This window comes from Vidua chalybeata, chromosome 3 (genome assembly GCF_026979565.1).
Source record: "Vidua chalybeata isolate OUT-0048 chromosome 3, bVidCha1 merged haplotype, whole genome shotgun sequence".
Lineage (NCBI taxonomy): Eukaryota > Metazoa > Chordata > Aves > Passeriformes > Viduidae > Vidua > Vidua chalybeata.
In genome coordinates, this window is record NC_071532.1 from 77,520,233 (window position 1) to 77,535,274 (window position 15,042).

The 15,042-nt window shown below is 36.1% G+C and overlaps 1 protein-coding gene across 2 annotated transcripts in view; it reads left to right on the forward strand.

Moving 5' to 3' along the window:
* Positions 1-15,042, forward strand: part of RNGTT (RNA guanylyltransferase and 5'-phosphatase) — a 170,390-nt gene that overhangs the window by 19,852 nt on the left and 135,496 nt on the right. For both annotated transcript variants that reach the window (XM_053938712.1, XM_053938713.1), the window contains exons 7-8: positions 5,515-5,624; positions 6,392-6,493. In XM_053938712.1, the coding sequence (XP_053794687.1) occupies positions 5,515-5,624; positions 6,392-6,493 (212 nt within the window). The remainder of the gene's footprint in view (positions 1-5,514; positions 5,625-6,391; positions 6,494-15,042) is intronic.

Below are 15,042 nucleotides of genomic sequence, written 5' to 3' on the forward strand. Positions count from 1 at the left end.
AGACAGTAAAGTGCTTTTGAATTATTCAGTCTGTCTTTGGAGATGAAATGTTATCAGAGTTGGATGGAAACAGCTCTTGTTTTTTGTAGTCATGTGGATGAAATTCAAAATTTTTAAAATTCAATGCTCATTTTGGTAAGTAGTCTTTCTTTGGGAAATTTTGTGGGATTGAAAATTGGATTAGCAAAAAGCAATACGAGCTTAAAAAACCTAAGGCAGCTTTGAGGTCATAATGTGTTCAAAGCTGTTTTAGCTTTGTAAGAGATATAGCTGATCACTTACTGTGATTTCTGACATACAGCTGCATAATTCTGATTAAATGAGTTACTGTAGTTACCATGATATGGAACTAATACGCAAATACAAAGAATATATTTGTATAATCTGAAGACTAATGACTCAGTTCTCTTCAAATTTCTGACTCACTTTTTTTTTTTATTTGCAAATAAAGTAAGCTAGACTATTGCTGAGTGCAAAAATAGTTTTTTTTTTTAATAATACTGAATTATTTTACTTGTGTGCTGAGGTGTGTTTGTTTGCAAAGACTTGGAAATCCTCATATTGAAATAGGCTGCAAAAAAGCATTTTGTTGTTACTGCCACTGCTCAACAAGGTTTACAGGTGGAATATGGAAAATGTTAACCTGACAGGAGTACAAAATCCAGTCTAAAGAAACAAGATGAACTTTGAAAATTTTCAAATTATCCCTCATCTGGAATAAAAAGTTTCCCACACTGTAAAGACATAGTAAAAGTATATTCGTGGGGTATCACGGCTTCCTCCATTAGCCTTGCAGTAAAACATTGATGTCTAAATATTTTCAGGGGGCTGGAACCTTAAAGTTTTTTTGATGTGCCTTCTGATGCATTAGGAACTGAAGTGTTAGGATGAATTACAATGACAGCCTCTTCTCATCAAGTATAAAGCTCAACTGGTCTATTTAACAGGAATGATATTGGCTTCCCAGGCTTTTTCTTGTCTGCCACCATAGTTTTGTTGAAAGCTAGAAGCTAAATTATACGAATAAGCATATTAATAACTAAAAGTTAATTATGAGTTAGAGAATTTGTGAAAGGAAGAATCATCTAGTTAATATGCATATTCGTATAATTCAGTTTTGCAGCTCTGAAGGAACATTCTTTGACACGAAGAGGAGGAACGGGCAGAATTCTTTACCATGGTTCTTGGCTGGCAGATGGGACTGCTTCTTAACTCAGTAGAGATGGATATTTGTGATTCCTTGTAAATATGCGGTCTACAGGGGGAGTGAGTATCAGGTAAATACCTCTTGCTGAGATATTCTTGTTTTACTGTCTAAAGGACTACATTTTCAGTATTATGTTGGTTTCCTGTGGCAGATGTTTCCACCTTTATAATTCATCTCTTTCCTAAAAGCCTAGGGGTAGGCAGTGTAAAACTAGAGGTAGCTGTAGTGATAGCAGTGTTCTGAATTTTTCTCATTTTGATCCAAATCTTTGTGGAGACTGAAGAAAAGTTTAGTAACAGAGGAGGAGACAGCTCCCAGGCATCTTGCTAGGATAATGAATAGTCAGAAGCAACTGCTAGCTAGCCTGTGAAATGAAGTTAATATGCTGTCCATTTCAGAAACTCTGATGTGAGAAACTTTACTGCAGCATTTTTCATTAAAACTTCCATATTTTGATGTCAAAAAATCTTGACAGGCTTTCTTTCCTACACTACAGAAAGTGTTAAGAATCATTAGAACATAAAGCCATTAGAGTTTCCTTTGTCATCACCTGAAGGAAGTTGACAGGTACCAGGAAATATGCTTGTTGCAGTCTGAGGTGCCACACAGGAAATCCAAACAAGTTTTGACTTTGTCAGTGCATGCAGTATTGATTGTAGCATCAAAACAACATTATTAACTGACACTTAGAATCTCACTTCAGGAAAAAATATTTCATTTTGCAAATCGGACAAAAAGTTGTAATTCTGAGCCAGAACCTACAAACCTTTCATGGGTCAATTGGAACTTTTACTGTTTATTAAGGAATGTTGTCTCTTCTAGTCCCATGTAAGTTGCATTTTATGGGGTGTGAGATGCAGTGCTTCTGAAATGAATGGTGACATCTTAAACAGTCTGGAAGAGATGGTGGCTGTTAATGATTTTTGTAATGATTTTGAGTGCAGGTGTCTTGTGGTCATCTGTGAAACAGAAGGAAGCAATTAAACTGATTTGATGTAATGAGGATAATATTTATTAGTTAACTATCACAGTACAATTATTCTAAATATTAGTGACTTGGGTTTTTTCTGCCTAACCAACTCTCTTTTGCAAAGTTTAACCCTTGCATTTATTGTTCTGCCTCTGGGCATATTGAAGAATATGGGAAAAATACTATTTTTTTTATTTGGCAGCACCATTTTATGTGCTTGAATATGAGTATCATTTCCTTCTCCATGTTAAATGCTTATTAGCTCACTTTTCCCTTATAGTCTATTTTTTTTTTTTGGTACTACTGACCTTTCTTGTTATTCTTTGTATTCTGTCATGTTGACTCATGTTTTCCTGATGCTGTGGTGCCTGTAATTGAATGCAAGCCTCTAGTTGAGGCCATCCTAGTAAGGCTTAATAGGGAGAAATTAATTTCACATGTCTTAAGGCTAATACTTCTGTTTATATATCTCAACATAATTGCTTTTCACAAGGCAGAACAATACTAATTCAGCTTTTGGTCTCTTGCTGCTTCCATGTCTTTTTCTCTAATTATCTACCAGTGTGTGTTTGTATAATTTCTTATCCATTATTAAGTGTAGAACTTTGTTTATGCTGAATTGCACAGTGTTATTTCCAGCCCATTTTTAAAATGAAAGATAACACTGACTCTTAAACTACCATCCCAGTCTATATCCCTATTACTAAAGTCAGAGATGTCACAAAAATAAGAATGCTAATAGGAAGTTTAGTGGAAATAAATTGATTATTTTATGCCTAAACCAGACCCTGCAGATTCTTTCATTTTGTTAATGAAACACTAACTCCTATGAACTTGGTTTTGAAACAGGTTACACTTCTGGTGTATGGAAGTTACATCTGCCCCATGTTTTCTGAGTTCCTCTATGAGGACCAGATAAGCAAACAAAAGACAAACCAAGGCAAATGCATGCAATGCCAATTCTGTGAAGCCTGTTTCATTATGAAAACCAAATGTTTAGTGGAACACCTTTGCTATTGAGTGACAGTCAGTATGATTTTGTTTTCTTTTTTGCTTGTACATGCCAAGAGGCAGTTACTGTGATTTGGTCCTGTGTTTGTAGGTATTAAATCTAAGCTGGTAAGTGTAACTCTCTGTCTCTCACTTCCTTCATTTTAGTAGATACCTCTTCCTGACATGTTTTGGAATGTTTCTTGCCTTCTGGGAGGCAGGCTCTGAGCATATTGGCGTGCAGTCAAGTCTGAGTAGCTGAAGACAGCTCTCACCCAGGCCTGGCGATAGTCGCTAGGGTCAGGAAGGTGTGTGTTTGGGGCTGTTCCCACTCACCCACTCCTCCAGATGGTGTTTAGGATATGAACCAACACAGGATGATCAACATTGCCACTTCTCCTTCAGCTGAAGTGATGGGTAGAAAAATTCATGGCAAGTGGGGCAAGATGGATTAGTACAGATGGTGTGAAGGTTGTGCACAGTGTAGATACCAGTGCATGTAGTTTCCTTGGATCCTTTAGGGCTTATAACTCTTGGTTTAGTATCAGTGCTGAGGAGTCAGTGTGCTCCTGGTGATCTGAGTTCTCTGGAGTCTCTGCACCATGGTCTCCAGTGTCCTGTTTCCAAAGGCATTGGTATCTGAACAGCAGGATAAAAACTGCACGGGTCTGGCTCAGTTTTAGCACCTTATCCAAGGAATGTCCTCATGAAACCTGGAGTGCTAAGTTAGCCAAGCACGAATACCCAAGTGACTCACATTGTTTTCATAGTGCTGTGCCTTAGTGATTATACTTGAAGCAGATAATCTGCAAGAAACACTTTCAAGTATGAATTTTGTGTTTATTAATTTTTCTTTTCTGGAAAATCTTTCCTGTTTCCTGCCTGTTATTTCAATCTTAGCAGTCGTACTGCCATTCCACTCTGCCATTATTCACAGAAGCAAGGCAGGACCATCTTCCTTTGTTTCCTGGTGCTCTTCACCACTTATCAGAATTCAGACAATGTGCTGCTGGCCAGGCACGAGTAGCTGTCTGCCTCTCTCGCCCACTCTCCTGCGTGCTGTGGCACCGGCTGGTGCCCCTGTAAATTGTATGGGGTGAGTGACACACAGAAAGTCTGTGGAGCTCAAGGTAGTTAAGGTTATGAACCAGTATATTTCTTTAGGATGTTCTGTTCTCAGAATGTGATTTGGTCTGTGGAGCTCAAGGTAGTTAAGGTTATAAACCAGTATATTTCTTTAGGATGTTCTGTTCTCAGAATGTGATTTGGTGATGTGACTGAGCCAATCTTAACTAACTGCAGGCTGTACTGAAAACTGTGGTTCTGCTTTTCCCTGCTTTCCCTTTTGCTTCCCTTGTGCTGTCCTAGTACTGAGTTATCCTATGGTCAGCTAGCTTAGGATACTGTTTTGGCAGAAGATTACCAATTTATGATGTTATTTTTGCCAAATTAGTTCCTAGATTTGCTCAAGTGTATAACACAGGAGTGCCACAATGTGTGGAAATGCAGAGAAGAAAAATACTGCTCCTTTCATTAGTGGTATACAGCTGGATTTGTTAAAGCTAGTTTCAGGTGTTTTAGAGAACAGATGTGAGATACTTGAATCTTCACATGCAGGGTTCAGTAGGTGAATAGTCATGGTTTCATCTTCTTTGTGTGCATTGAAAATTTATTTGACATTCTGTTGAATTAAGTCTGGTTGATTTGAGATCTCCATAGAAATCTTTAATTTGGTAGCTTTGTAGACCTGATGGCTTTCATGTGTTCTGTAATGCAAGATTTGTTTTTATTCCTCTTGGCATCAAATTTTTTGTAGAATGTACAAGTTATTTTAGAGTTTTATTACCAAATTGATTTTTTTGATCTCTACATAGGCTTTTCTGGGGCTTTCAGGATAGCAGTTCCACTCTAATAACCTGGTTTAGATTGAGAATAAAGTATAAAAATATATTTACACAAATATTTTGTTACAAATCTGCTGTTTATATTTTCTCTTTTGTTAAGTTTGTCCTAGATCAATGCTCCTGAGAGTATTAGCTAAGTAGTGTAAGCCTCTAAGTACTAGCTATCCCTTCCTTTTGCCTTATCACTATTGCCTTTTTTAAATTATATGTTTTCCTCGTAAATAACTCATGTAGTTCCTGGGTTTATAATATGGCTCACCTGTGAGTTTCCTGGCAAAGCTCAGCTAATGTATCTTGACATTTGGGGGTGAATCCTTAAGGAATGTTTAAGCTAATATTGCTCTAGAGGGTTGTGAAAACAGTCTTAATCTTGTATTGACATATTCTGATTTGATTTTATGAGGGCTTTAATACTAAATTTTAATTTTTTTTTTTTAATTTAGGGTGCAATTTTCTTGGAAGGAATAACAGTTAAATGTGTGACCCAGGTGACAACGCAACCAAAATTAGGAGGAATACAGCAAAAATGTCAGCAGTTCTGTGGATGGGAAGGGTATGAAAATATTTAGAACTTATTTAGTTATACTATCTAGAAATAAGTGTTGTATTTTGCAGAATGAAACTTCTCATTGTGAAAATGAGGAAAAGGTGACCATGGATTGTTTAGAAAAAAAAAAAAAGCCTCAAACACACTTGGCAGTGAAAGTCTTGCACTGTACTATGAAATAAAATGATCAGTTTTTGATGTTAAGAAACAAGGTTCTAGAATTACTTTTCCACTGAGATAACAAAATGTTGTTGTTCAAATTCCAGATGTAGCCTAGTCCAGCTATTTGTGTAAAGCTTAGTTCTTTCTCAAGCAGTAGATTTATTTATACCATTGCTATTACACTTAAGTATGGAGAGTATAATACTTGTTTTTATAGCCAACTTGGATTTGTGTCCAATGCTAACGAAAATATTGGTTTTAGTGTCTATGATTCTGAACTTTTCCACTCCAAAGTTGGTGATCCGCACTGCTTCCTAACTTGTTGATGCTTATCGTGCCTGTAATTTTAAATTTAAATATCTCTTTCTGCGAAGTTAAAACTTTGAAGTTCCACATAATTTAGTGTTTTGTCATAAGCAAATAACTTTGTTCTTATGAGATAGGGTTTTGACTTCTATTGCAAAATAGTTTATTGGAGAAGATGTTCTAACTCAGAGTTAACCTTGCAGCAAGTCTGGTACGAGGTGTGACTTGAGTCTGATGTGAAAAATGTATTTACTTGTGTGACTATTTATTGCGGAACCATTAATAAACATTGTTCTTTTTATTAGGACTGGATTCCCCGGAGCACAGCCTGTTTCCATGGACAAGCAAAATATTAAATTTTTGGAGCAGAAGCCATACAAAGTTAGCTGGAAAGCAGACGGCACCCGGTAAGTTAATTTTAAATGAAAAAGCAAAACACAGTAAATTCGGTAGACAGTTTGTATTTTCTCAGGAAAGTGAATTTGCTTGTACACAGGACAAAGCACAGCAACAAAACTGGCTTCAGAGATTAATTTTTATTCTGTCTTGGTACCCAACATTTGCTGAAGTTTGTGGCCAAGTTTCTTTCTAGCAGCTGTTTTACACACTGACTGTTAAAGGCAGGTACCCTTATTCTCCATAACCCTTGCCTGTCTGTCAGTCATGACTTGCCACCAAGTCTTAGAATAATCTTACATAGCAGTGAGAGGTTGCTAAGGTGAAGACTTTATTTATAAGCAAAATTAGAACTTCTAATTGATCCTTCAGAAGCTAGGTAGTATCAGAAATTTTGTAGGGGTCCTTTTTAAAATTCATCCTGTGATCCTTTGTTCAAACATGTAGTTCATGTCAGCTAAAGAGTCAATAATTTTATCTTCCCTCACCAGTTCTCTTACATTCATTGCAGGGGTGCCTTTTGTTAATAACAAACTACATCCTAATTTGACTTATTGGACATATTCTAAAGTTTTTCCTGAGTTCTTTATTTTGCTAGGTTGTTATCTTTAATAATTGAATATAGTAGTTAATGAAAATCCTGTAGAATATGGGGAATTGGATGTCTTAAGAGAATTGCCAAGTGGCTCCACATGAAGTCAGTCAGGATTCAGCACAATTCAGCCAGAACTAAGCTGTCTTGTATAAAAAAAACCCAGACCCTTCAAGTGTTTCTCCTCTGTGGAGTTTGTGCTTCAAGGGTCTATTAGCTTGGGCTGAGCATGGTGTGAAAAGTCAAAGTAAGCTTGCAGTCAGTATGGAGTCCTAGCATTAAGAAATGTGTGGGAATAATTGGTTTACTAAAACTGGCTGTATGCACAAGCCCTTGGATATTGCAGTGCAGGTGTTCTCAGGGTAGGAAGTTACAGCAGTGGGGTTTTGGGAGGTCAAGGCATATTCTCAGAGCAGTACAGGGCATAGGGCATTCCAAAGCTGCTGACCCTGAACAAATGAAGTCAGCCAGCTTAAACTGACCTGAAGAGTCTTTGTCATATCCTATGTTATTAATTTGGAAAATTGATGTCTTAATGTAATATTCTCATTTTCTTACTCAAATGTGTGGATGGGATGCCCATGTTCTGAGTATTAAAGCAATTATACAGAATGTAGTAGTGTACCTGGAAGACTGCATTTTGTGAAGGAAATTGAAGTATGCATGTAATTTCTTGTTGAAATTTTCAGTATTTTGAACATTCTATCCTCTGTTTTTAGTTTTAGAATGGTGGGAAAACAGAATGGAGGAAAAACAAAACTGAAGGAACTAAATAGCTCCTTCAATTTTTTCAAAACATAATAACTGGTAATAGATTATGAAGGTACACAGACTGATAGGTATATTCAGAGAAGAAAATGGGTCTACAGAGGTCCAGTGTTAAAATCACCTTAAGTAATATGAAAGAGAGATTAAAGATGAAAACCTGATCTATTATTTGGACATTTAGACACTTTGCATGATATGTATCCTAATCAACAATGAAAAATTATGATCATTTTTACATTGGACATGCTTCGAATTATTTAGTTGTTCTCCAGTGATCCAGACTCCATATGCAATTAAACAGATTTTCATTAATTATTCTGAATGCTTGTGTTGACAGGCGTGACCTTCTTGAATTTAATATTAAGACATCAGTTAGTGGAGACCCATTTATGGATCCCCTGCTTACATTATCTGGAGATGGAACCCCTGTCATCAAATATCTCTGAAGCTATTCTGTTAAAAGTGGTTTAGGTGCATTAGTCTAGACCTTGCCTATTAGAATATTATTAGGCTTGCATGCTTTTCTCTTTTGTTGTTTTTTTCTCTCTCTGCTTAAAAAAGCACTGCTCTTTTGTTGACCCTGTTGGACTTAAAGAAAAGCAGATGCATAGCTAATAACTTTGTTATACTTTCTCACTGAAATAAAACAGTTCTATTTTAGTTAAAAGCAACATTTGCTCACTTAGCCAGACTTCTTAAATGTCACTATTTGTTAACTACCTGTATTTGATTTCTTAGCAGTAGTTTTTCCTAGAGGTTTCATGACTGAAGCATTTTTTAATACATTCTCTTAACTGATATGCAGTGTCAGTGACTAAGGACTTCTACTTTTCTTCAAAAGCATTTGCTAATCCTAGATTCTGATTGGAGCTGAACCTCTTTCCTCTGTTTTAAGAGCTGTTGGTTTTGGTTTTTGTGGTTGTTATTTTTTTTCCCTTTCCCCATTGTTTGGGGCTTTTTTCCAGTGGCAGAACTGTGCATGTTTTTTTTGGTTTCTTAGCATTGTTGTCTTTTTCTACCCATAATTTTAGGAAAAGAGAAAGTATTTCCCTAAATAAAAGGACATTATTTCTCAAATAATGTTGTCTAACAATGTGAAATTGATTAGTTAAATTATTTCATAGTGATTCTATAAAATATCTTGTGGGCATTTACCAGAGTAGTAGTGTCTTACTTTTTTTTTTAAGTGTGTGCATTCTGAGTCTGGTTTGGGTCAAAACTCAAACCTCCTCCATTCTCTTGGAGCTCTGAGTTCAAAATCTTCTGACTTAGCCTTGCTTAGCCTAGTCTGTTGTGGTTTGAAGAGTCTGAGCCTTCACTGTGCTCTTGCTTGTTCTGTGCCTGGTTTCCAGGGCCCTTGTTGCATCAGCCAGTATCAGCAGGGCACACCTCCTGGTTCTGCTCCAGTGTTCCTTCTGGAGCGTGTTTGTCCCAAAAGGAAAAATGCAGTGTGAACAAATGCTTCTCCCCTCGTGTTTGTAAATGCCAATGTATAAAGATGTGTGTATTTGTATCTTAGGTTTAGAGAAATGAACTTTAAGTTAAAATATCTGTGAAGCTCATTTAGCATCGGCACTCTTTGGTGAAATATTTCCTTTGTACCAGCTACTTGGTATGTAAATGCTGTATGCAAACTCATGCTGTTTTGAAGAAAACCACCTCTAAAATCATACTGCTTTAAATTATTATTGTTTAAATAAAAGTCACTGAGTTCTGCAGCTATTCTGACTGGCTTGTTGTAAATTCTCAGTATTTATTGGAACAATAGTCAAACTGTTGGTGTTGTATAAATAATTTTAATGCTAATCTATTCATAAGCCAAAGAGCAAATTTCCCACTAGTAAAATCATGCCTTTTGGCTTTGTTGAGATGAAATATATGTTGTATGTTAACAGTAGCTACAAAGTAGATACATCTTTACAAATTTCTCCCAGTTTTGCAGTGCCCTGTTCTAAAATAGTATTTACTGTGTGAGTAAGGTAATTGTAAGAGCATGTTGAAGGCATTGCTGGATGACTCTGCATTATCAGCCTTGTACTGTAAAATGATTAGCCCAGGTGGGTAATGGCTGGTTGTATCCCTTCATATGGATCTCATTAATACTGTTTGTAGCAGATGCTTGTTCTAATGAGTGGAGCTGACTGTTCAGGCAGGGTAAAGTAATGAGACACCAGTTCTGAAGGAAAGACTGCCACCACTAAGAATAATAAAAAGCTTAAAAATGTCTATGGAATAATTCAAATCAATGCAATCAAACAGGATTAGATTTTATGGTGGTGAATTGTGACCTGCACTAAATGGAACCTATTAAGGGGAGTAAGTTATTTTCCTACATTTCTGTGAGTACCATTTTTATCTTTCACATCTGTACACATGCAGTTTTAGTGAAAAATAATAAATATGATAATAATACTATGGCTGTTCAATTATGTTAAGGTAGCTATTTTAAAAAATGCAGAACAGGTAGTTCTTGCCAAAGGCTATTAAATTTGAAAAATATTCATGCAAATTTGATGGCTTGCAGATATCTAAATGTGAATAAGTAGATGCAGAATAAAACAGCTCTTTGAGAATTGCTGCTAGTTGTCTAACGTGTTTGTAACAAAATAGGTACATCTGTGAAGTTGTTTTTTCTTTCATGGTTAGCAAATTACATTTACATTAAAAGAAAGGCCTGTTGCCTAAGTAATTAACTTTTTGTTGTTATCCTAATACAAAATAAAAATAGTAAATGTACACTTAATTGTATGATAAAACTGATAGGCATTTTTTGATTGTTTATTAATCAAATAAGTTTGATTTATCTTGAATGTATCAATCAATAAATCAATATATCTATATATAGAGTATATAATTATTTTGATTTAGTTGCTATATTATCAAACTTATGATAGCTTACTAGTTTTTTTTTAGTTCAGCTTTTTGTAGAAATTGAAGAAAATGTCTCTCTTTTTTTGGCAGTTGCAGCCTTTTCAGAAACATATTTGTGATCCTTACTTGAAGGAAATCTACTCAGTATATTTTAAGATAATTTTTCTAGAAATGTAATGAAAACAAGGTTGACATTTCTGATTTCCATGGCTCAATAATTTTTCTTTCCTTACTCTTTGATCCTTTACATTATGAGATGAAGATGACATGCATAACTGAGAAATGGTAAATTCCTAATATGAGAAGTTATCCAAAATCATTTGGTCCAGAGTAAATTGTGAAAAAATAATCACTGCTAAAGAACAACACTTAAAAAAAAAAGGAGAAAACTGCTAAACAATTGTTTGTTTGTTTTAGAAATTAGGAGGTAAAAGGTACTAGCCCAGAATTACATGGCAAGGAAGCAAAAAGGTTGCATGTCTGTAAAGGCTTAAAGAAAAGATACTTGAATGGGTTCCTGGAAAAACTATTATCCCTGAGAGAGAGGAGAAGAAGTTGAGATAATAATGAGAATGAAGGAGGACAGAGAAGATTGGAGACTAGTACTAATCCAATTAAATCCCAAATCTATACACTTGAGAATTCATTATTAAGAACAAGAGACCAGGTTGTCATGAAAGCAGATGTGGAGTGTCCTGGGTTTGCAATGGAAAGCTTGGCTCCTGGGAGCAAAGATATTAATGTAGAACTGAACTTCAAGGAAGCTGTTGGGTATGAGAAACAAGCCATAGATGAATTTTCAGATTGTACAAATTACATGACTAGGTTCTCATGGATGTGAAATTTTCTGCCTAGTAGGGGAAAGTTCCTGTAATGGAGGTTTGCAAAATTGATAGTGAATTCTTCCCTAATTTAGAGGAGGGGGACAAAAATGTAGGGTGTTGAGATTTTCAGCCATCTTCAGAAATGGTGTTAGCAGGAAAATTAAGGGCTATTAGTCACAACAAAGCATTTATGAGGAAATAAATGTTTCTCAAGGTATGAATACTCTCTTCCTGGGCACCTTGCCTTCTGACCCAGGCAGCTACTGAGAAAGTGAACTATTACAAATTGTATTTTGAGTGTCTTGTCATTGAATCATGTTTAGGGTTAATACATGTTTCTGGTCTTGGAGTAAGGAAGGAATGTTGGCGTCCTAATCATAGGATAGGGTGAAGAACCCACACAAGAATCATCTGGCTGCTTTGAAACCACACCTTCTTTTCCTTCTTCCTCTCCCCACTTATCTTAAGAAATATACATAAATGTGAATCACAACCATTCGTTGGTAGTGTTGTGTATTCCTTTCTCTGTGGCATGTTTCAGTGGTGGGAAATTTTAAAGGATGGAAATATTACACAGTTGGGCATATGCTGAATAGATTTTTCAGGACCAAATGGATTTTTTTATAGGAGTGACAGGTTTTGTGAATGACTGGGCTTAACCCAAGTTATTTGATTCCAAGTTAAATGAGCTTGATTCAATTGTGCTTATGTAACTATCAGCAATGGGCAAAGCCTCAACTGGTAATTACACATCACTTGTGTGTATAGGACAGCCATTCTTCAGACATTTGTGTTATTTTCATTGACTGTCTCAAAGAAGTATTTGTAAGGGTTTTTCTATTATTAATTGCATGAAATAGTCAAAATGGAGTGACACTTAAAGAAGAGATTTGGAACGAAGAACCTTACTTTAAAGATTAAAGTGATTGTTCTTAGTCCAGTCTTCCAGTCTCCACACTGTGTTTTTATGATAAGTTTTTAAGGTCATGGGGGGAAAAACACAGTTTTTGTTTACGTGCCATTGTCCCTTTTGGTCCCTCTTCATAATTATTTTAACTATTCTTTAGGGGAAAACAAGTTCACTAATTTTGTGCATCTGCATCTGTAGATGGAAGAATTTTGGTTGAGAATGAGGCTGCAATCCATGTGGAATTTATTTCACTGACTTTACTTGGAAGAATATATTTAAGTGGAGATAGTATATATTTTGTCTGGAAACTAAAGTTGTGAAAGTTATTGAAAGATATTACTCCCAGTCAAGATTAAAAGCTCTAAATAATTAGCTGTTATAAACTGCAGTACTAGTAGTTGTTAGGAACCTGCAGTTTAACTTTGAAATGTGTAATGATAACATAATGTCAGAAGCTTATGCGAAAGTATACAAAGATCACATAAATGGTTCAGGATTAAAATGTATAAAGTGCCTTTCTGATGACTGCTGAAAGGAGCAATTCATATGTGTTAAGCACTCTATATAGCATTCCTCTTAAATTTCTAAAAAGCAGATGCCTAATTCATGGTTTTATTTTGTGCATTTAGGTAGGAGAGGAAGAGGAGGTGAGATGGCAGGAATGATACATTTGGACATTAAAGAGTTGGAGGGTTCAGGAGCTGTGAATTGTTGCTCACTCAGCATCTTAATAATTGTCCTATACAGTTGTATTGGCCAATAAATTTAGGATTATAAGACTAATACTTGCCTGTTTTCCACAGCATTAGAACCCATAAATATTGTATGGTTGCTTGAATTTTCATTTGAGAGTGTAAAAATAAAACTTTTATAAATTGAGTTTGGATTAAAAGCACTTTGGTTTGTTTAGCATGTCCCTAGTCTCTAGGTAAAGCTATTCTAGCTCAGGGCAAGGAAGGTCTAGGAAGGATGGCCTCATTATCCCATGTTGCCATGTTGTCCATTTCCCCTGTTTTCCCTCGTGTATAGGCAATGAGGCCATGTCTAGGCTTTGGCTAGGACTTTGACAGCAGAAAGGGAGCTCTCAGCTTTTGATAGCCAGACTGGTGGGTATTATCAGATAACTCATTCATTTTGTTTAACTACTAATTTTGAGTCAGGAGAGGTCTCTCTTGATTGGGGGACTGTGAGTCAAGCGAGGCAGCATAGAATGTCATAAACTGTTGGACTAATGTATAGAACCACTGGATATAAAAATATGTCTGGTTTTGTGTTTGGGTTTTTTTTTAATGAGGGGCTGATGATGGTGTATTTTTGCATTTATTACTAAGGCACATCCATATCACTTAGCTGCTTCTTCATCTCCTGAAATATTCCTTTTACAGTCATTGAGTCAATGTAGAGGAATTAATAAATAGGTGTGACAGAACACATTATCCCTCATCTGAATCTAAATCACTGGAATGGCCAAAGAAAGCATTCTTATTCTAGGTGGTGGTTTCTCATTTATTTATGCTCACAGCACTGGCATAACTCTGAAAGAAGGGTTTTTGTCCCTTCCTTAAGTATTTAAGGAGCAGTTCTGATGAGATACTATACAGGAAATCTATTCTGTGGAGCAGCAGGCCTGATACTTGACAGTTCTGAAGCCTCATGACATCACACAAGGTTTTATGGTCACAGTTCTGGGCTCTTTGAAAAATGCTACCTAACTGATTATTCATATGTAACTATTTGAGTATTTGGACAGATTGTCTTATAAGCAAGCTCTTTTGTTTATTTATAAATAGTTAATGCATTAAAATGCTTGTTATGTAGCTTGTGCTGTGAATACTAATCTTAGAGTATTCAATTGTAGTCCTAAAATGTTCTAATGAGATGCAGATAAAGGGTGTGCCTGCATGTATGTCTGCCTTTCAAGCAGCAACCAGTATCAGTGATTACTGGCTTATTTATTTATTTTCCTTTCTCCCAGACCACTTTTAGTGGAACAGTACATTCCGTGCTGCTGGTTCTCCTAGGGGGGATTACAGACACATCCACGAAGCGTGATGGCTTATGTTCAGTCAGGGAAGAATGACACTGAGTTTATGACGTTGAACTATACAGATATCTAGGGCATCCCTTTCTCTTGGAGCTGACTATTCTGTGAGCAGGAATGGCAGTTGTGTTCGTGCTGTGGCTTGTGCTGGTGATGCAGGCAGAATTCACCCAGAATACGCTCTGGCTAAATCGGTTCCAAGTTAAGCAGATCTCCTGTTTCAAAGCTGTGTTACTCTTTTTGTGACTGCTCTGTTATGGCCCTCCATGAGAGACATTATGGTTCACTTACTTGGGAAAGAAGCAACCTAACTACTTGTCATCTAATGCTAAATTAAATTGTTATTCTTTCTTATAAATTTTTTTTAGCCTGTTGCTTCAGGCATGAATTTTGCCCTAAACCTCCAAGATATTTTCAGACAAAGGTTTGTGGAGAGGGATGGAGCCAAAGAAGATCAAGCAAACTTGAAAATCTATCTGCAATAAATAATGAAGATAATAATAATAATAATAATAATAACAACAACAGCAAAAATTATGAAACAATTAATGAGT